At 42.4% G+C, this 21,344-nt stretch overlaps 1 protein-coding gene across 1 annotated transcript in view; it reads left to right on the top strand.

The window, feature by feature from the left end:
* The window catches only part of sez6a (seizure related 6 homolog a), an 82,005-nt gene that overhangs the window by 25,919 nt on the left and 34,742 nt on the right, over positions 1-21,344 (top strand). The window contains exons 2-3 of the mRNA XM_041952724.1: positions 18,104-18,865; positions 19,325-19,446. Of these exons, the coding sequence (XP_041808658.1) occupies positions 18,104-18,865; positions 19,325-19,446 (884 nt within the window). The remainder of the gene's footprint in view (positions 1-18,103; positions 18,866-19,324; positions 19,447-21,344) is intronic.

Below are 21,344 nucleotides of genomic sequence, written 5' to 3'. Positions count from 1 at the left end.
TACTGCAGGGCCAGCTCCACAGGAGTTTTAATTAATTCCAAAGGGAAAATAACACAACTTTTAGTGATACACATTTTCATAAGAGAAAGTATCTTACGTTGTAGATGAATAGGTGCAAGCATGTTAATCATTATTTTATTCTTCAAGACAGATGACTACTGACTAACGAATGCGGGAATTTCATAGACTTGAGGCGTATTTACCTTACCTTTTTCTTTAAGCACGTAAATACCTTTGCTTATTAATATTTCATTTAGATTCAGCATCCTTCCAGTCCGTGTGGCTCATTTTTAATTTTCTTTTTTGAAAGCATCTACCTCAAAACATTGCCTCAGGGGCAGAGGAGTGTGTGTGTTTGTGTTTTGGGTCCAGAATATTAAAATAAGGGTGACAAGGTCTGATGCTCCCAGGCGCTAAGCCAGCCTAAATCTCTGATTTAGTTTTTTTTTCCTTTTCCCAGGAGAAGTGGTGAAACTACGATGATATGTTGCTACAAAATGAAAAGCAACAACTCTTTCAGACTCAGTTAAGATCAGAATTAGCATAGCCTCCCCGTGAACGGCCGTGCATAAAGGTTGCTGTCCTTTTAACCTTGTGGTTGGCACCACTCGTAGCACTGACACGCTGATGTGTCGGACCGCTTGCTTATTCACTTCCCTGCGGGACAGAGCAGACAGGTAGCTGGAGCTGTGCGAGGGTGCTGGCGGACTTTGTACTAACGCAACTGATGCTGCAGCGAGCCCTCAACAGTGACTCTCTCTTATTTAAGTATCTAAGTCACATGCTGCTGGTGCCACTAAGACCTCGGGCCTTTTTGAAGACCGGCTTTATACTTGACTGAGAAGTCACTTGTCAAATAACATAAAACACTGAGTGCTCCATTTTGCAATCACGCCGAAATTAATTGAAAAATTCAATAATATGTACAAGAAATGTTTCCTTATCTCCAGAACAGTTAAATGCTTAAGGGGCAACAGGATGATTTAAATGGTGGTTGCAATTATCTGTCCGTTTCATTTATTCCTGCCAAACATGGGGCAAATATCAGGCGGCCCAATTCGAAAGCTCTGTTCACAGGAGGCTGAGCTAATCAAACATTTAACAATGAGACAATGTGTATCATATAGTATCTGTTTCCTGTGGCTGGAATCTTTTTCCCCTGTGCTGGTAGATCTGCCAAGATTTAAAGGATTAGAGCGGGGTTGCATTTTCCACGGTGCCACAGGCCGCTTAACCTTGCACCACTGTGACGACAGTTTCCCACTCAGATTAACCAGGAAATGTACACATTTACCAGATTTACTGCAGGACAGTAGGCATTCACTGCCCCACTCCCTGGTAAACGTCTGTATGTACAGTGCTGATAAATATCTACTGGAAAATACACATTGTGTGACAAATGCACACATTACGGATTTCAAGGCCAACATTACTTATACTCCACAGAAGTAAAGCACGGTAGAAAAATGCTGGGAATGCAGCAGAGACCTTTAAGTACACATGATAAAGTTAAAAGCAGGAAGAAAAAATAAGTTCAGGGGCAGATGTCAGAATAATTGCTTCAAACTCCAAAAGCGTGAAACGAAGTAGCGGGTGATCTCAACTAATTGAAGGGTTTTGTTCCAAAACATGATGTATCCATTATGAAAAGTGCTGCCTTCATGGAATTCAATCAGAAATTCAAATACAGAGACGACTTGATCCTTGTGATAATGGCTCTTTCATAATCCACGCTGTTAAATTGACTCCTTTACCTCTTTAGTACCTCATGTTCTTATGTGCTTCATGTCATGCCTGGGCTCATTTCATAATAGAAGGTGTTTTTTAAATCCAACTTTTAATTTCTAACCTTGGCATTTGAATGTTAATAACATGCACTTTATCGTCACCCACTGGGCTCTTGTGCACTGTGACTGTGAAAGCCACTATTGAGTAGCAGTGGCAGCACTTTAAACCAGCACTTTACAACTCTCTCTCTCTCTCTCTCTCTCTCTCTCTATATATATATATATATATATATATATATATATATATATATATATATATATATATATATATTCATTCTTGCTACTCTAAGAAATGCAGCTCATATTCTAATGGTACTCATATGGCTTTCATCACTGGGACTTACATTGATTTTGATCTGCGGTTTGTTACTTTATCTACAACAAATATCATCAAATACTCACTCCATGTCCAGCACCTTCCATTTCACTGATGCTTTAATCCAGAGCTGTACTGTATAGTTCGTATATGGGGGTTATGTGGTACACCTCAGCGATGATGAAGGATGACATTTGTGATAAATGCACTGACCATAAACTGTCAAATAATAGCAGAACCTGCCTCCTGGCCGCTCCCTTAGTTACGCTCTGCACCCTTTCCCTCCTGTCTTGTCTGTGTAACTCCCCCTCAGCCCAGCGCATGGCTGCCGCGTTGGACACACTTGGTCAGAGTTCACTTTGACGGGAGCTAAAGTGAGTCACATAGTGGCCAAAGGCATTAGCAGCCAATGTTAGTCACCATTAAACATCTCCTCACCTCCCTCCCCGTGACCCCTTTTGAACTAGAAATCCCTGCCTCGGCTTCAGCCTCTATGTGCTCTGACATACAGCAACTGAAAAATTTACAGGAAGAAATCTTTTAAAGGCGCACAACAACAAAGGGATGAAAAAGGAGCAAGGGTAAAACGATAAACACATATAAAAGGACGCTGCAGAAAAGTGGATGGCACTGGGTTACCTCCGTCTGCCGGCGCACTTTTTATTTCTTCATCTCTTATTCATTCTCCCAGTTTATCTCCCACTGACAAGTTGTCACTCTCCCCTAGTCTTTTGTCCTTTTAAAAAGTACATTGAATTATTCACCCCGCTTCACGCATGATACTGCTACTGTCAGTCCACATCGCTTTGAAAACTGATAAGAGAGAAGTTTTTGGGTCATGTTTGTGAAACCTGCCAGAGGATACTGATCAACGCTGATAAGGTTTTTCATTTTTATATATGGACATGAAGCCGTATGGAGAGTTTTAGCTCTCGCTGCTGTCTGGACTTTTCTGCACAAACTTGAACATCTTTGGGAAAAGCGAGGCTTGAAATGCGTTCCATATTCGTGTCACTTGCTGCTCTCCAGTCAAATCTATCAGAACTTACACCAGGTGGAGTTCTTCACAGGTGATGATAGATCCTGTTGACCCCTGGGGGATAATTCACAGTGATGACACTGCAGTGTTGCCTTAAACAGCAGAAGTAAGAAAACAATAGCAAAGCAGGTGAACATCTCGAGCAGCTAACGTCACAAACAGGCCGTCACAGAAAGATGTTGATGCTCCTGGTGGACAGATTCACCATCTCGAAAGGAACCACGACAAACCTGAACTTCGCATGCTGGAATGTAGGAAATTCCCCAAAGGCTGCCTAACAGACAAAGAGATTACATGGCAACAAACAGTGTGTTTTTTTTTCTTTCTTTTTGGCAAATCAGGCCCTCTTTGAATGGACTACGCTGTTTTGTAGCTGACAAGCTTGATTTTGCAGCGTAGCGGTAACACGGCGCGGATGATCACGGCGCAGGCAGTTGAAAGCGGGACTTGTGTGTGTTTATGCTGAAGAGAACTAACCAGCATGTTAAAATCAAGAGCTGCTCATCTCCTATCTCGCTGCGTAGCGAAGGAATAAACAAACAGCTGCAGATGTGAGTCTCGGCTTTGATGTATGTCTTTTACATGTGCGATGGCGCTGGGGTTAGCACTGGCGTGGGCGTTTTGACCACCTGCTGTCTATAAAGACCTTGAGGAGCAGCACTGGATTCTTCACAACGAGGAGCTCACAAAAGAAACATGAAAGAGGCAAAGGAGAGAATGAGTTCCCCTCATTCTTAGAGCAGCATGCGCCACCGCTCATCTACCAATTAATGCTCGTCCTGGAGTTCTTTCTCTTCAGAACAGTCCAGAGGTCGTCTGATCAATCCTAGAGCCCCACATGGAAATAACATTTACATCAAAAGACATGCACAACTACTAGTATGAGCACAGTGATGCCTATTTTATAATTGTTGTAAATTCTGCATAAACCCACATTATAGTGTTGTACAGTCCTGTCTGGAATACCCATGAGATACCAGCGGGACAATTATGATGAGGTGACAAATATGACAAATATTTGGTTTAGAGAGCACTTTTTTTTCTGTGGAGCTCAATAAAGTGATGATTATTTCAGTGATTGATGCTCCTCGTGGCTATGAGGTATTATTATGTACTGTATATACCCTATATGACACATAACAACCCATTTGAACCTCTTTTGTCAGTTATGTAAGTGTTCTCTCCCTGGGAGACGGGATAGAGATAAATGCATAACAGTTAAGGGTTCACAATGCTACAACCTGCTATGAAGTGCTAACCAAAACATGTTTATGAATTTAGATTTAAAAGTGTTTTTATCCTGAAGGCGGGTTAATAAGCCTGCCATCACAGAGAGAAAGTGGCCAGACGTGCTTATCGTGCTTATTCAATTATCAAGGGAGGAGGTCCTTTTGACCATACTGACACCTTATGTCTGACAATTATTGCTCTGGTGTTGTCTCTTAATGCATGATTGTTTTTGATCTGGCGAGTCATTCATCAGCTGTGCAGCTTCGTCGCTTGCAGGGATCTAGAATTAATAGAGCCGGATTAACACAACAGTCCAACGCCGCCCACGCGACAGTTTAGCCGCCTGAAACAGTGCGAGTGAAACACCTTCTGATGAAGGCCTCGGAATTTCTGCTGAGCTGGGACGGACAGACCATTAAAAATGTACATTAACAGTGATATGAGAAGGATGAATGACTGGGCACTAAAATTTCTTTTCCAGCCCCTTAAACCTATTCAGGCTAAACCACTTTAATTTCCACTCTTTTATTTTTTCTCTCACAGTGCTGTTCCACACAGATTTGCTCTTGCACCACATGTGTTTGTAGATCCTCTTAGGGTAGCCAGGCTTGAAAACCAATTTTGGTGAAGCTATAAACCACAGAGAAAAAAAATAAAATAAAATAAAAAGTTTATAAACTGATGATTCTTTTCATCGCACAGAGGCGGATGGAAAACAAGTTTGTAACTTTTGTGCGGGGAAAGGTGTTCTGGGGATTTCACGCAGGGAATCAGCAATGCTAATGTAACGTTTGTGTCCGGAGACAAACAGCTGCTCGCCATGAGGCTAGTTCATCATCCGGGTTTTGTTTTTACTGTCTGTCGCTATGCTGCAACGTGATTGGCTCTGCTCTCCGGTCACCTGGTATGGTAACGTATGGCACTTCATGATAACCTGCTCCTACGCCAGGCTGGGCCCTCCTTTTCTGTGAGAAGTTTAAATCATATCAGAGCAGGATTTTTTGGAGCCTCTCAATCATACACGAGTACACTGCTCTATCCGCTGCAGTTTATTAAAACAGTACACTACATGAGGCAGTGAGTGGCAGCTATTTAAAGCAGCTACTGAAAGAGCTGTCCTGAGGTAAACACCCTCCTACAGCGGCGTACAAGATTGGTTTAATAAGAGAGGAATAACAGAGTTCTGCAAGTCAGTATGATCAATAAATCCACAGTGGCATGTTACCTGTATATGAGTTTGTATGTCACCTGTCTGATATATTGTAATTGAGTTGATGTGTCCAGGATAATTACTGTCACACATGATGCAGAATCACTACGCTGCAGTGCAGCGACAGCATGGAAAGGTGGATTGCCAATCTGACAAATGATGGAAAGACTGCTACAGTTACTTCACCAGTGTGTGTAAAACGATCGGATCCATTTACAGGCAAAAACATGCAACAGAATGCAAAAGCTAAAACACAACAGCGTTGCAGCATGACCTCCCTGTGTTTTTTTTTTTTCAATCTGCCTCGTGGCTTAGCAGAGTCATCATATCTCTTCTTATCATCAATGACAATTTCATGTTTTATTTTATCCTTATCTCCCTTTAACCTTTTCCCTCGCTGTGAAAACGCAGTAAAGCTACAGTACATGTGGGGGGAATTTGAAGGGGACGGCTCCAGAGCTAAAATACCACAAGTGGCTGGCTGATGTATCGAATCGCACTGCTGCGGTGAAGAGCAACATCAATTTGAGCTCCGGAATATAGCAGCAGAAGACAATATAATATATTGTTTTTGGAGTGGAGGGCTGTTGATCTCTCTTTTAGCTGCTCCTCTTCCTCTGAGAGGCCAATAAACTGATCTGGGCTTCGTTTGTGTGGCCTGTTTGAGCTCTAGCTGTTCACTGTGACATTTTTGATAACCAAGAGAAGCTAATACTAATGAGTTAATGGGATAATTCTTCATGTAATGTATAGTGTGCCATTATGTTATGATATGGACTACACGGCCGTATTTTGGTACATTTTTCACTCTGCTACCAGTCGTAATATGATTTCTGGCTGTAAGCAAAGCATCTTTTTTTTTTTTTTTTAAGCAAAATTACAGATTATACGTTGTCTGTAACTGAAATAAAACGCAGAAGCATGCTTTGCTGCTTGGAGCTTTTGGTTTTAATTTAGAGTTCTCATCGGGAGGAGGCGGCGGTGTTGCTAGCTAATGTATCCCAGACGTGCAAGCAGATCGCTTATTAGCAATGAAGCAAAACAGTGGCGGCTCATAAATTTGTGAGATTGGACGTCAGCAAACATACAGCACACACAACTGCTGGGAGGCAATGCGAGTGGTGCTGCAGTATGAATGTGCTCTTACATCTAACCTTTACTTTAACAGCCGAGCTTGCAAATATAATTGAAAAAAGCACCACAGAATAAACCCGTCTGTCTTTATGCAAAAAAGCAACGCAACTGTATGCTTTTTCTTTACGAACGCTTTTTTTTTTTTAATCTCTGTACGTGAAACACACTTGGAGTACACTTTTAGTCGAGAACATGGTGCTTCTTGGCTCTAAAGGGCCCTCTATCTATCAGACCTCTACAGGAAGCGGCATCATCCATCACTGTCAGTGTTAATATTGTTTCTCCTCACCTCCCAATAGGCAGCTTGTGTTTTGGTTTACAGCATTTATGTTTTCAGACTTGTGTACTCACAGGCCCTCACCTGGCTTTGCTCTCTGGCACTCCCCTGCCAAAACGCATAAAGCTAATTTCAACATTACATGCAGCCAGCATATTAAAATGCCACTGCTCCGAGACACCTTCTCCCTCTTTCCCGCTCTCTCTCTCATCGCTCCCTCCAGGATTTAGCTTATTATTGTTTGCGTTTTGTATTCCGTCTATTGTTTCAAGATTGCTTTGAAAAATTGCTGAGGTTTGGCGCAGTCAGGAGATGACAAGGGTTGAGCTGTAATCGATTACATTTCCCGAATGCAGGGAAAGTTTTTCCATCGTCAAAAAAAAAGGGTGCTGCTGGATGAAATGCCACTACAACTACTGCTACAGTCTGAATCCAATACCCCACTACAGGCGTTAGTCGTGAAGAAGTGGAAGGTGAAAAAGTGCATGACAGCTGTCCACAGTTCAGCTCAGTCTAGTCATTTTATTATCCCGGAGGGGGAACTTGACTTGCAGTCCGGGGCACGAGAGAGAAAACACCAGAAGTCCAAAAAACAACAAAAAAGTCAAAAATGTTTCCTGCACATACAATATACAGAACCCTAATGCAACAAAACAATCTCGAAATGTTAAATTCCACATGCAGATGAAGCAGGGTTATTGCACAGGGGGCAAAGGCGTTTTTACTCTTGTTGCATTTGAACCATACTGAGGGAAGAGTTTCAGACTGAAAGAAAAGGGGTTGGTTTGTGCAGTCTAATGCAGACCTGGCCTTGCGGACAACCCGCTGCTCCGAAATAGTCGTCAGCCCGCGGTACTCTTTTAACTCTGCTTGATGCTCTGTATGGATCAGGCATCATAAACAGACCTCTCTCTTCCACAGGCTTCCAGCTGGCAACAGCTGGAAAAAAAAAAACACAACACGCACGTTGCAACACGCTAGAACAGAAAGCTCGAGAGTGAGAAATAAGCCAGTGGTACTCTCAGACTCTTTCTTGAGGTGAATACTGTCACTCCACTTAGATGGAATTTTCCAGCATGTGTCCGTCATGTTGAGAGGGAAGAAAATAACATGTCCCTTGCAGAATAGTGACCTGGCGGCGATTCTTTCTATCTCCGTGCGTCACCCTCTTTCCTTAAAAGAGACAGCCATCAAGTGTCAGAGAATTACAACAATTTCAAACGCATCGTCTCCCTGCTCCCTCTGACTTCTCTCCTCTTTTGTGATCCCTTTCACCAGTCACACTTTATTTTGCTTTGCTTGCTTCAGCAGAACGCACGGAAAATGTGCTGCTCACATTGCCCTGACTCTGAGAGTGATTTTTGGCTGAAGGTCTGCTCGCCGCTTCCTTTGAACCGATCCTGTAAAAACATCAAGGTCAGGGTTCACACTCGAACAAGATCGCCCCTGCTCTCCTTTCCAGCGCCGTCACAGTAAACTCACCTTCTCCTCGTCATCTGCGGACATTCGCCGCAAGAAATATTACTTTGTAGAGGATTTCACTGTTGATTCCTCGCAAACCATCGATTTTTCCTGTGCCTGTTAGCCACATCAGAAACCATTGATGAAATATAATATTCATGTCGTAATTATCCAACAAGCTCCGTGTGGAAACGAGCAGCGCTGGCCTGAAGCGAGAGATCAGAAGATTAAAACCGCAGTTTAACAAATCACACCAAACGTTCATTCTGAATTTCAGAGAGAATCAGCATAAAGAACTATCTGTGATACCAGCCTGAAACATGACTCAGCAGGACTTTTTTAATGGCTTGCTTTGTCCACTCACTTGTTGGCGCCGATAAAAGAATATGGTGTTGAAATAGAATTCAGAGTTGTGTCATTACAGGCTATAGAGCATGTGTCCGTGTATCTGTATCCGGCCGTGTGTGGGTGCACCAGGGAGCCGACATCACAGGATTGATACTGTATGTCACACTATAAAGGCTGACAAATGGCAGAGCCGGTCAGGTTGGAGCTCAGGCACAAGGTAAACTGTACTGAGCCTTAAGTCCATATTAAAGAGACGCAGAGACGGTTTCTGTTTCACCGCGAACGCCAGCAGGCTTATTTCAAAGGGAGGCGACTCTGCAGGAGAAGACTCCCACAGAGTGTGAGACCGAGGCAAGAGACTTCTAGTTTGCAGGAGTGTTCTGGCAAGTGAAACAGTTTGATGGAATGATGCTGCATTTATTCAACACACGCACACACGAAAAATATTCTAGATAGTACCTTGACGTAATGCTTATGAAAATATGAGTCTGTTTGTTTTCCAGTTCAATGGGCTTTTCTTCTCTCTGATTTTGCTTCTTTTTCTTCCATTCTGCTGCAACCAAAGCCAGCTAGAATAGCAGCGTGCCAAGCAAGCCCACTTAACAGACTTTTAACCTCATCGCTAAGGCCTCATCAAACACCGCCGGGCTTGCTCAAACCACTGACAACACTCACTTCCTTTCAAATTAGTTTTATCAACATGAGCACATGAGCACTCTATTTGTTTCTAAAAGCAAAACATGGGAAAGCCGCAGTGGTCCTCAATTGTGTTTTGTTGGCACTTTAATTTTCCTAGTTTCGTGCAATCTTTGCCGCCTGACAAAGACAGCGAGACAGCTCTTGAGGCTGAAATGAGTCTTTCTTGCTTCTGACTGGTTTAGTGTGTAACACGAGCCTCCTTGCGAGAGTATTGACAAGTGTAATGGCATACATAGGCATGTCCATCTATGACAGGTACACAGATAAGGTTGAAAATCACCAGTGTGGCCCTTCGGTCGGGTTTTCCTCGAGCTGATGGAATTGTTATGGGGCTGGGAAATCATTGGAAGAGAGGTGGAGAGTGTGACATCAATCAGGTAGCTTTTAAATTCAGCTCTAATGTCTGTGCTGTCAGGAGGAGAGCCAGACGTACAGTCTGCACCCTCAGAGAAAGCACTGAGGTGTATATTACATATTCTTTCCTCTATATACTGATGTATTATGTTATTGCAGTGGTAAAAGTATACACCTGGTATGTGATAGTAATAAATTATGTCACATGTTAGAACATGTATATTTTGTTAATCCAGAACTTCTACAACTTCACAACTACTGTTAAAACTCATTCTGCAAATTTAAAATACGGTAAACCACTACAGATGTAAAAGTTGCAGGTTTTGCTTCACCCACAGCTCTTTTCTTAATTGACTCCACCATGGAGTAAATGAGAAGAAAATGAAAAGATAAATTACTCTAATGGGGGGAAATGAGGTGTGAAAAGAAACATTCCTCCCAGTATTTTCGAGGATGTAGCACATTGGTAAATTGAAATACAACAAGGATCCGACTTCTATATGAGGCAGATTCTGCCCGATTACAGAAAATGATGTAATTTTAATACGAGGCGAGAGGCTTTCATTCCTTAGTGCACTGGTAGAAAAAAGAAAAACGCAGAAGGTGAAAAGGAGAGAATGCACAGAAGATAAATTAGGGAGGGCTGTTGCACGCAAAGTGCAAATTGATTCAGCTAATAAAATTATAGATTATAGAAAATTATTGCCAGTTAAACCACATTCAACCCGTCACCATGGAGTTCAGATTTGTTTAAGGTTGGCCGCTTTACCCCCTGCAGCTTTAGTGCTTTACAGTAGATTTCATGCAAATAGTGGAGCCGGGTAAGGTCTGTTTTTGTTCTGCTCCAGCTTAAAGGTCAGGTCTTATGAGCTTCTGAGCACCATTAAGACACAGTTTGTTTAAAGCCTGTCTGAAGGACAATGCTCAATGAACCGCAACACAGACAGGCCGTAATAAATGAAATGGAAAAGTTATGGTTCCGCTCAGTGGAGTCAAAGGGCAGATGGAGGATAAGAGTGTGTCTCATCTCAATACGTCGTTATCCTCATGACTCAAAAACCAGACAGTAAAAGGAAAATGTGATGCTCTGAAATTAGAGTCTCTGCACAGCCATGGGTGCACTTCCAACGTTTTAGACCGGGAATTACTGTGCGAGGGATGAAATTGTGAGTTTTTAGTGTTTGTTTTGTGAAAGGCTTATTCTTCCAGCCAGCGCTCGCGTAATTGAATTTGCTTCTCTTTCTTCCAGCTACCTTTTTCCCCCCGTGCGCATGCACCTGTCACACCCACAAGCCAAATTAAATTATCAATTCATTAAGTTAACTAATGGAATCATTTATCAGTTTCACCCCATTATTTCCTATAGTCTTCCCTTATCGCTTTATGCAAACAGCATAAAATGTGTAGAATCTGCACACAGTCCATTATTTGCAGCAAATGTCACTGCTAGGAAATTTTCACCCTGGGTGTTAGAATGAATTCATGAGCGCGAACCTCCACTGAGGATCCTAAAAGGAGTCATGTAGAGTGATCTGAAGGCCTCGTATCTGAGCCCAGCGGAAGCTGCTTATTGATTTGCTTGTCTAGTGGCTCTCTGTAATAATAAGGAAATAAAGCCCCTGGATATAAGGAGATTGATGTCAATCAGCAGCCTGCCTCGAGTGTAGCTTGTCCCATCTTATTAGCGCTCTCTCCATGCGCTGAGTGTTCACTGATGACTCCATTGATATGCAACTGAAGAGAGGAGGCTGTCTGTTGCCATCTTGAGGAGGATTCCCCTATGATTGCTCACTCTGTCATCTTAGCCAGTGTTCTGTAGATTGAGCGATTGTCGTGGATCCACTGAATATCGGGGGCAAAGCTTGAGCTTGTACCTCTACCCTAACTACCACAGATAATCAGGATGGCCAGACATCTTTTATCATAATCTAGTCAGTAGAGATGAGCCTTAGGACTGCAAACATGCCTTATAATTTCAGTCTTCTGCAAACCACATTTGCCTAATGCTTTCATTATGTAGGCAAAAACAAATGAGCAGCCCAGTTGAGATGTTCAGTTCAGTTCAGTTCAGATCTGTATTGTCCCACAAGAGGAATTTCTATTTGCAGCCGGTCAGCATGAAAACACAAAAACAAAAACCCAGTAAAAACACAATAAGTCAACTGAAGACAAACTCTGGTACTATGCATGTAATTCAGAATAAGACAGGTGTATAATAGGATATTTATAACATAAGCAAGGAAAACAGCAAGATAAGAAAAATAATTTGCTAAGCTGTTTGAGGGAATCCATAATGTATTAGAATGAAGAGCACTTATTGCACATGGGATAGATGAAAACCTGACGTTCATGTGCGTAAGATGTCCTTTAAAGGTTTAGAGAGGGGCCACGCCTTTTCAAACATGCGTAAAAGTGGCAGGGTGCCACAGTAAGACTGTGTATTCACTTTCACCACCACTCAGTGCGCTTCACCTGCGGACCCGCAGACTTCTTTTAATGAAGCACCCATGTTTTTTTGTCTGGAGGATTTCAACGGCTGCATATGTAGCTTCAGTTTTAAGAAGGTGTTGAATGTTAGCAACAGGGATGGTGGGACATCACATAGCTGGATGTGATAGGGCGTAACGAAACAAGCAGTTCCTTAAGGAACAGGTGAAGGTTTTCCACCCTCTGAGACCAAAGGTGTGCTCTACTAAATGTGCACACAGAGGAAGAAGCATTTCACTGACAAAAATTCTCCAAGGACAATAAATGGTATTTTATTGTATTTGTGCCACTGCTCAGAATAAGATAACAGTAGTCTCATTCTGTCATGGTAATTACCACCTCTAATTTATGAATTAGCTCTAATTAACCGGCTTCACTGTGGTGTGATGTAATGTAGTTACACGCATAACCTCTGGAGTGTGCAGCACGGCATCTACTTTTAGCTGTTGGATCTACTGCACCAAATTAAGTTTAACTGAGGTGAGGAGTAACAAGCTATATTCAATTTCCCTGCAGCTCCTACGTCTGCTACAGAACGTGTGCATGGATGCCATTTGGCCCCTCGCGTTGCTGTACAATGCACAGCGCGACTTTCACAAATGTTAACATCCATCACCTCTTTGTGATTTTATTCATTGCCCATGATTTGATGCAACTTGCTGGTGTGTGAAGGGTTAAATATGATAGCATGACACCCATTCTGAGAGCCTGACAGAGCACATCACAATCACTTTGTTCTGACAGCAGACTGGCATATTACAGTACATCTATACCTGATTGGAGTCCTTCAAGCACAATAAATTTAAATTGGCTGGCAGTAGGGTCTGATTTTCCAACAGTGGATGGAAACAGGTGAGAATGGGGGCCTGCTTCCTGTATAGAGAATCAGGGACTGGCAAAGGTTGTAATTTTTGTCTACTTGACAGTAATAGAAGGTTGCATAACCAATCAAATGAACATCTTTTCAGCATTTGCATTACATTATAGCTTGTTTCAGATTGTATCTCTGAAAACATGAAAATAGTCATTACACAAAAGGCTCTTTTCTGTTGCTGCTCAGTGGTCTGCCTGTTTATCCCTACTGAAATGTATGAGAATTGCTGTCTTTTAAAACCTCAACAGAGGCTGGATATGATCTTTTGATTTTTGCATGCTAGAATTAGCACAATAAAAAACAAACAAAAAAAAAAAAAACAAAAAAAAAACAGGCAAAGTACTACAGGTCGTATTTGATAGATGGAGTCTTTTTTTTTTATGATTGTGCTGCTGAGTCTACCAAACCTGGCCTTTGGCCTTTTTTTTGTTCTTAAAGCATTTTTTTGTTCTTGGTAAATGCATATTTTCATCATCCATCAATAAACAGCCTGTTAATACATTGTAAGTTATTTAGGCTACATGTTCTCCATAGGTGGACAATGACAAGCTAACTCCCTCTTACCTTTTTATTGGCTATTGTCTCATATCCATATAAGTTTTTTTTTCTATTTTTTTCCAACACATCCTCTCACCTAAACGATTGAATGCACTGATTGAATGCCATGTTCAGTACCTCGTAGGGGCAGTAATCTAATTTGATGGGCATCTTCTACAATTGTAGAGAGCTTTGCATCTTCCCAGTCTTGTTGTATCTTTTAGATGCCATTGTACTTATGTCAATGCATCTACAGTAGACTGCAGTTTGTTATTTCCTGTTTTGTATGTATTGATTTACATTACACTAAGACTCAACAAATTACTTTAAAAATTCAGTTTGGGATCCATACTCTGAAACAGCCAGTTAAGGTTCAGAGAGGAGAACAGTATGGCAGCGATACTTGCTCCTCTGTAATCACCACAGCGAGGTCTCCAACCTGTACACATTGATCCTGTATTGATCTGTGTATGAGAAACTCTGGTCTAACCCAGTTCTCCATTCTCACTCTCCACTTTCACTCGATATTCTGACCGAGGTGCAGAAGCTGGATGGTCGGAAGCTCACCGACGTAGATAGAGACCGAGAGGGAGACAACGACAGGAAAGTAAGAGGCAGGGTTAAGTTACAAGATTCATGCAGCGTTAATAACACTCGTGGCAAAGGACAGTTCTTCAGCTTTACCCTACAGCATGTACTGTATGTGTTTGAGATTCCTCAGTACTTTGCAATTATGAGGAGGGGGGCAGCATTACATACTTCAATCATTCATGAAGACCTCCCTTTACACTCTTTATTCTTGCTGGTTGTGGAACATGTCAAATATGCTTAGTTTGCCTTTATAGTGCAGCTTTTGCTGCTCTTGTTGTGACAGAATAAGGCTACAAGGAAATGTTTCTCCTCCATCTTAGAACTTCAAACGGCCTTTGAATTGCTTCTGTCACCAAGAAAGATAAATGTGGTGTCGCGTCTGCCAGTAAAATGTAAAACCATGTGTCAATTCTGTCAGCCTGGGAGAGGCTTTGTAACACAATTGTTTACTCTTCCTCTTGAATAGCCTTTTATTAACTTTTATTTTTTTATTTTCTAGCTTTTATTAACCGGATGGTGGTAAAACTACTCTGCATCAGCAAAACTGTACAATGGCTTACAACTACTTTCCAAGTTTATGAGCATAGCAGAGCTTTTTACTTTCATTCAAACACCATTTCTCATTTTAAACCCAAATGCATGTTTCCTGTTGTGGGAATCTTTACAGAATCAATAAAGACAAAGTCAGTCTTTTTGGGTGAATGTTTTCCTCCAAGCAGATCAAAGCATCTGTTTCAGGGAGAAAGGAAGGGCAACCGACGCCTGTAATCAATACGCCCAAAATGAGCCAGTCAATTGTAGAATATGCAAGCGCTCTAATTAAATCAGATGTTCAGAACTGATCACAACAGGATTGAACAGGTGTAAACACTAGACCGGCTGCGAAACTCACTACAAACTGTCAACCAGAAGATGTACGATACAAATCAGAGGCTTCCAAGGCACAAGCACGTCAGACAAGCTCACCTTGAAAAACATTTGTGAACATTGTTGTTGTGATGTTTGACTCATGACGCGCTTTAACATGAGATTTAACACGGGCACAAACATCGTGGTACCACTCAACCGACCCCTACAGGCCATTTTAAAGATGAATCTTGCACCTGTTTTGACTTGTAGCTGAGGCGAGAGCGAACAGGAGTGCTCACCGCGAGGACGCCTCACTCATTTGTTGCCTGTGTCAACAACATCCTTTCATCTATATAAGCATGAAAAGTGTGCTGGCAGCTTTTCTTCCTCATTAAGACAAGCTGTCATCCTGAATGCAAGCTAATTACGGTGTCAAAGCGGAGACCATTGTTTCATGTAGACACATGTACATAGACAAATAAGAGGATTATATGGACTCCTTCACTATTTTCATTATTTATCTTTGCTACTTATTCATGTTGTACAAAACACAGGCTTGTTTATGTCGCAAGCTCTAGTTAAACATTCCTGTTTTGTGTTTTTCTGTCTGCAGATTGGCTACATGCAGCTGCACAAAGATGCATAGTGAAATGTTGGAAGGAGGTGAAGAGCCTGTAAAGTACAGAAAATGAGATAAAAACAGAGAAATATGGAGATTGTATTGATGCCAAAATGAAAGGAAGAATTCGCAGTGAGGTGTGGTATTTTTAGTCAGCTCGTCTCACCTTCCTAAAAGGATGGTGATTGCCAGAGATGTTTTATTTTTATGTCCAGCAGCACGCAGAGAAATACACTGCATTTCTGCCTCTGTCTTAACGAGATGGAAAGAAACCCTGCCAAGGCGCACCTTAGAACCGCGAGTCAGCACTAGAATTTCAAAACCCAAAGAAAACTCTTTCCACATGAAGGTTTATGAATGAGGAGAAAAGTCTTTGTTGTCATCTGAGCATGTCTAACGAGCAGCCGGCCGGAGAACATTTGATCATTTCGGGATAATTGTGCTGTCAAAGCCACCGAGGAGTGGACAAAGAAGTTCATCTTTGCTAATGTTTACACTGTCTGGAGGATTTTGCAGCGGTGACAACCTGATTTGAGGAGAATGTAGCAGACAATGGGCTAAATATGGCACACATACACACACACAAAAAAAAATGCATGAACTGATGTGTCCTTTCTGAGCTGTGAAAAGATATGCTGATGTTTAAACTGGCATTAAAATCAGCTTTACAGTAAATCAGGCTGCACTGCTCCTTTAAAACTGGTTAGAAGTTTACTTGCATGAATCAAATTCTTCACTGTATCGTTAATGGGTAAATCCATCCCTGTTTTACTGTGAGTGATTTCACGCAATGATTAAGGCTGATACGACAGGTGTCACAAAGACAGGTGTAGCCAACATGTGCAGCTTCAATCCTTCCAGTCTTTAATTTAATAATCAGGTTTGTGTTGCTTACTTTATTATTTTTTAATCAGGTATTAAACGTGTGCATCTGTTTGCTGGTACTGTATTGTTTATGTGGCTGTTTCATTAAAACTGCAGCTCAGCCTGCCTTTTAAATGGATTAGAAGCGTCATAGCCAAAATGACAAAGTCACCGCAGAGAGCATCTTTTGTTTTGGCTTTTCCACAGTAAAATCTCATGTGAAAGTTCCATGTTTCAACTCGTGTCTTCTGTGATTTGTGATAATGTGTCACACATGGTGTAAATTGCTGCGGGACATGATAATTTAAAAGATCGAAGCAAAAGGAAAGACAAGTCATTTAGTATCATTCCACTGTTGCTATTAAAATTCCACCACCTTCCCGATGCAGGACATGTAAATTTATCATCTAATTTGATGTATTTTATTCGGGACACTGTTTTTGTTTGCTTGAGTTCACATTAGTTATTAGACCAGAGTATTCTAATGTCTAAATCTGGATATATGAGTGTTTTGCAGGCACAGGTTCATCCATTCATTCTCCTTTTTTCTTGTTTACTGACTTACTCACTGGTTGAGTGCTTTTCCTGCGGAACATTTAGCAATGCCTGCACTGCGTTTAAGTTGTGTGTGTGAGGTTGAAAAAAAAGAAGAGGGAATGAGAATACTAGCCCACAGAAGAACGCCTTAGAAAAATATGTGTTTTTAAACCTTTTTATCTTATAAGTTACTAGACTATTTCTGCTCGGTGTTTCTCCGCTCTGAGATTTCGCCGCCTGCAGGGAGCGATTGTGGAATTCGTCTTTGATAATAAACTGGCTTTCTGCAGGCAGCTACTCACCACTGCCAGTATTAATCCGGCACAAGAACTTTAAAAGAATGTCCTTGTAGTCCTTGTGCGGTTTGTTTTATGAAAATGTAGGTTAATGAAATATGGAGTGTAACATGTTATATTCTGAGAGAAAAGATCTGATTCTGCCACCGAAGATGCTCTGGAAAATAAACTGCATTCTTACAGCACATCCAATCACACCGTGTGCACTGTATGTTACTTACCGTGACCTACATACCGTATGTCAACCCATTAGACTGTATTGCTATTAAATCTTTTATAATGGATAGTATAAGAGATTACACTTAATACCGCCCCTCCCCCGAAAAGCCACACACATGCACACACGCACGTACATGCATAATGAACTGATTTAAATAGCAACGGGATATGTGTGGAAGAATTATACATGAGGACAGCCTCTCACCTCGTCAGGCGTAATTTTAGCAGATTATAGGCTGGCAAATTTGATGATTCGACAATGAAACTGTCAAGAAGACATCCTGCTTTTGTGCAGTGTCTGCTGCTTTTGTAGCTTACTAGCCTGTAACATTTTGCTTAACACAACTATATTCTTTTCTATCCTTTCGCTCTTAGGTCCAAGGGAACGTCACAGCATCAGTAAGAGGACGCTGGACCCAGACAGGGGCTCATCAACACTGGACACAGAGAGCGATCTCCATGCTGTCACCACTGTCTCACCAGTGAACATCCCCAACCACCAGCCCATCTTCAAGGGCCTGCTGCTACATGAGCACCTACTTACAAGGGACTTCCAGGGGGACCAGCACTTTTTTAGGAGGGATGGCTCCGTGGCTGCATATTCCACCATGCCGGGCTCTGTGTCTGCCTCAGATGCAGGAGACCCTGTCACTCAGCTGGTGCCCCATGAGGATGCCCCGGCCTTCTCAGACATTGCCACCACTGCTACTGCGGCTGCCACCTCCCCGCTGACCACGTTTTCTCCCACGACGCCAAGGCCGCCCATGTCTCTCCCTCAAAAGAAGGCCTCTAAGGAGAAGACCGTGGGGGGGGACAAGGTGGTGCCAACAACAGACTCCCTCACCACTCAAGTGACACCAAACAATAGAGGTTCAGCCAGTAAAAATAACCCAGCGGCTTCCTTGTCCTCACAGAGAGGCAGACCTCAAAGTTGGAGTGCTTTCCCTGCAGAGACCACCCTTGCACCCTCCTCAATGAGGATGGAGAAAGGTGAAGCTAGGGAGACAGCAGTGAAAAACAAAACCGGCCCAGACCATCCACCCCCCAACCCAAATTCAGCATACCGAGAAGAGGGTACCACTATGACGGCTACAACCGTTACAACAACTACCACCATCACCACCATGCAAACAGCAGGTAGGCACGCTGATGTTTTCTATACTGAGCAGAACATCCGAACGCCTTTGTGAAATAAATAGAAGCAGCATCCAAGTAACTTTTTCCCCGACAGACATTCAAACTTCAGTGAACCTCCCCCCCAACGATTTAACAAAACCATCCCAGAGGACAGGAAAATTAAGCATCAGGTCATCAACGTCACTGCTGTTCATTTTGCATGCTGCACACCGCTATTCATCTCTCCACCAGGGATAACAGAGTTGCTCATGTGTCAAAAACAATCTGATTTTCCCTGATGTGTCCCGCCTGTCCTTTCCTCTGGCCACAGAGGGCTGAAGGCGCAGATGAGCAGTGTCGGAGAGGAAATCTGTGGAGATAGTTAGAGGGTTACGGGGCCATGGAGACACAGGTGGGCTGTCAGAAAGATCAGTGGTCCGGGAAAAAGGGAATCACTCGTCTTTTTACTGTCTCCCACAGAGCCATGCAGTCTGAATTTCACTGACCCTGAGGGTAACATCGAAATCCTGCAGCAACTTGACTCTGGAGTGGAGTGTAACTACTTGGTTACCGTCTATCTGGGATATGGCATTGAGGTTCAGGTCAGTGCTAAAGGCTATGCTGATGTATGATGTTATCCCTTCAATTTTTAAACCACAATATGCAACTTCTTGCAAACTGGTTCAAAATTGTATTGTTAAACTTTTTTTTTTTGCATCTGTAAATGCAACGTGGGTTAGGGTTGACACAGCTGACACAGAGCAACATTAGCACACGTTTGGAATTGTGTGTCTGGCAAATATTTCCTTTCTTCTTTGCTCTACTTTTTGATCTCCACCAACCCATAAGAATAATGTGTCTCCTCAGTAGCCAGATGCTCCAGATGATAACTGTCTGGGGGTTTGCGGCCCAGTTCACGTACAAATAGCCAATATTGATCATAGCCATTTGAACAAGAACTGTGCTGTTTGATTCTTTAACAAGTCTGAAAGTAAAATAATGCTGCAAAAACAGCTTTTTTCAACCAGTAAATAGTAGGGACATATTTTAGTTTCCTCGTAGCTGTTACAGTATTTGCTGGTCTTGTGTGGGTTGACGGAGATAGACAGAAAGCAAATTGCTGGGATGAGTGGGTGGATGGGGGCACAAGCGATGGGGTAGGTCTCAGGTTGAATGTTTGCTTGGTAAGTCTTTTCACAAAAGGTTATAAAAATTAACTGTCAGGGTGTGTGTTTCCTGGCATTTGCAATTTCTCAAATGCCTCATTTACCACTGGAGACTTTAAAATGTGTGAGCTTTGTCTTGCTGCCTCTGGAGGGCTGAGATAAGTCTTGACAGAGGATAGGTTTGAGAGTGTGTTTTTCTCCAAAAGCTTCCTCTGGGTAACTTAAGTAAATCTCGAACCTCTTATAAGCACACTTACCTGCACACGTGCATGCGCACGCACATGTACATTTCACAGTTTTCATCAGTTCTCAGCTTGCTCTGCTTCTCTGTCATATGGCAGAATATTTCTTTGGCGCTATAAGGCGGAAACATATCGACATTTTATCATCACATCTGTCAGAAACAGGAGGAATCCATGTGTCGCAGTACCACCATGTGAACAGACGGCACAGTCTGCCTCCCTCCTGCAGCTTAACCATAGACTGTATAAAACATGGGGCAGTCTCTGTGACGTCACCCATAGGTCCCTGAAGGGACATAGTGACAGTCCCCATCTTGCCAGTTCCAGAAACTCCCAGCTAATCCAAAAATGGACAGAGAGGTGGAGCATGGGTGGAGCTGAAGCGGTCGAATGAAGTCTGGTTGCTAAAACTTAGCGGCTAGTTGTCACTCAAAGCGGCCATAACCCATAATTATGCAGAACTTTAAACCTTAATGTAATTTAAATGAGAGACTTACAAATAAAGTTGGCATGAATTGGGAAATTAGCCAAAAAGACCAAAACCATTTTTTGAACCAGGCTGTGCACATGTTTATTACATGTTTATTTCTGCTGTCTAGTTGGGCATTTTAGCAAAGGGGACTGACTTTTGGAGCCAGCCTCCAGTGGCCATTCGAGGAACTGCAGTTTTTGGCACTTCTTCATGTTTCTCTTTCCGGCCCCGGAGGTTGCTGCTTGAGCTAAACTGATACTGATCTGATGGCAAACTACACAGAGGACTTGCTTGGCACGGCTGAATGGAATGAGGAGCCGTGGTTTCTGTTTCAGGCGAAGACTCGACCGACTGTAGATGGAAAGATAGAAATTGAAGTCAAGCGTGTGTCATACCTCCTCGTCGATGTGTGGAGCTCCTCTGCACAGAGGCTTTACGGGTCCCAAGGTTTTAAAGGAGAGAAGGAGATCAGAAAGTAGACTTGTGGAGCAGCAATGTGCACAGAAAATGTAACGCACGTAGGAACATTTTTACCTCATATTTTGAATGTTGTTGCACATGGTGGATTTTTTTTAGTTCTCAGCAATTTACAACCTCCTCACTCGCCTGTTTAAGTCCAG

Source organism: Chelmon rostratus, chromosome 14 (assembly GCF_017976325.1).
Source record: "Chelmon rostratus isolate fCheRos1 chromosome 14, fCheRos1.pri, whole genome shotgun sequence".
Lineage (NCBI taxonomy): Eukaryota > Metazoa > Chordata > Actinopteri > Chaetodontiformes > Chaetodontidae > Chelmon > Chelmon rostratus.
Note: the sequence above shows the minus strand (reverse complement) of the source record. Positions and strands in the feature narration are given on the sequence as shown.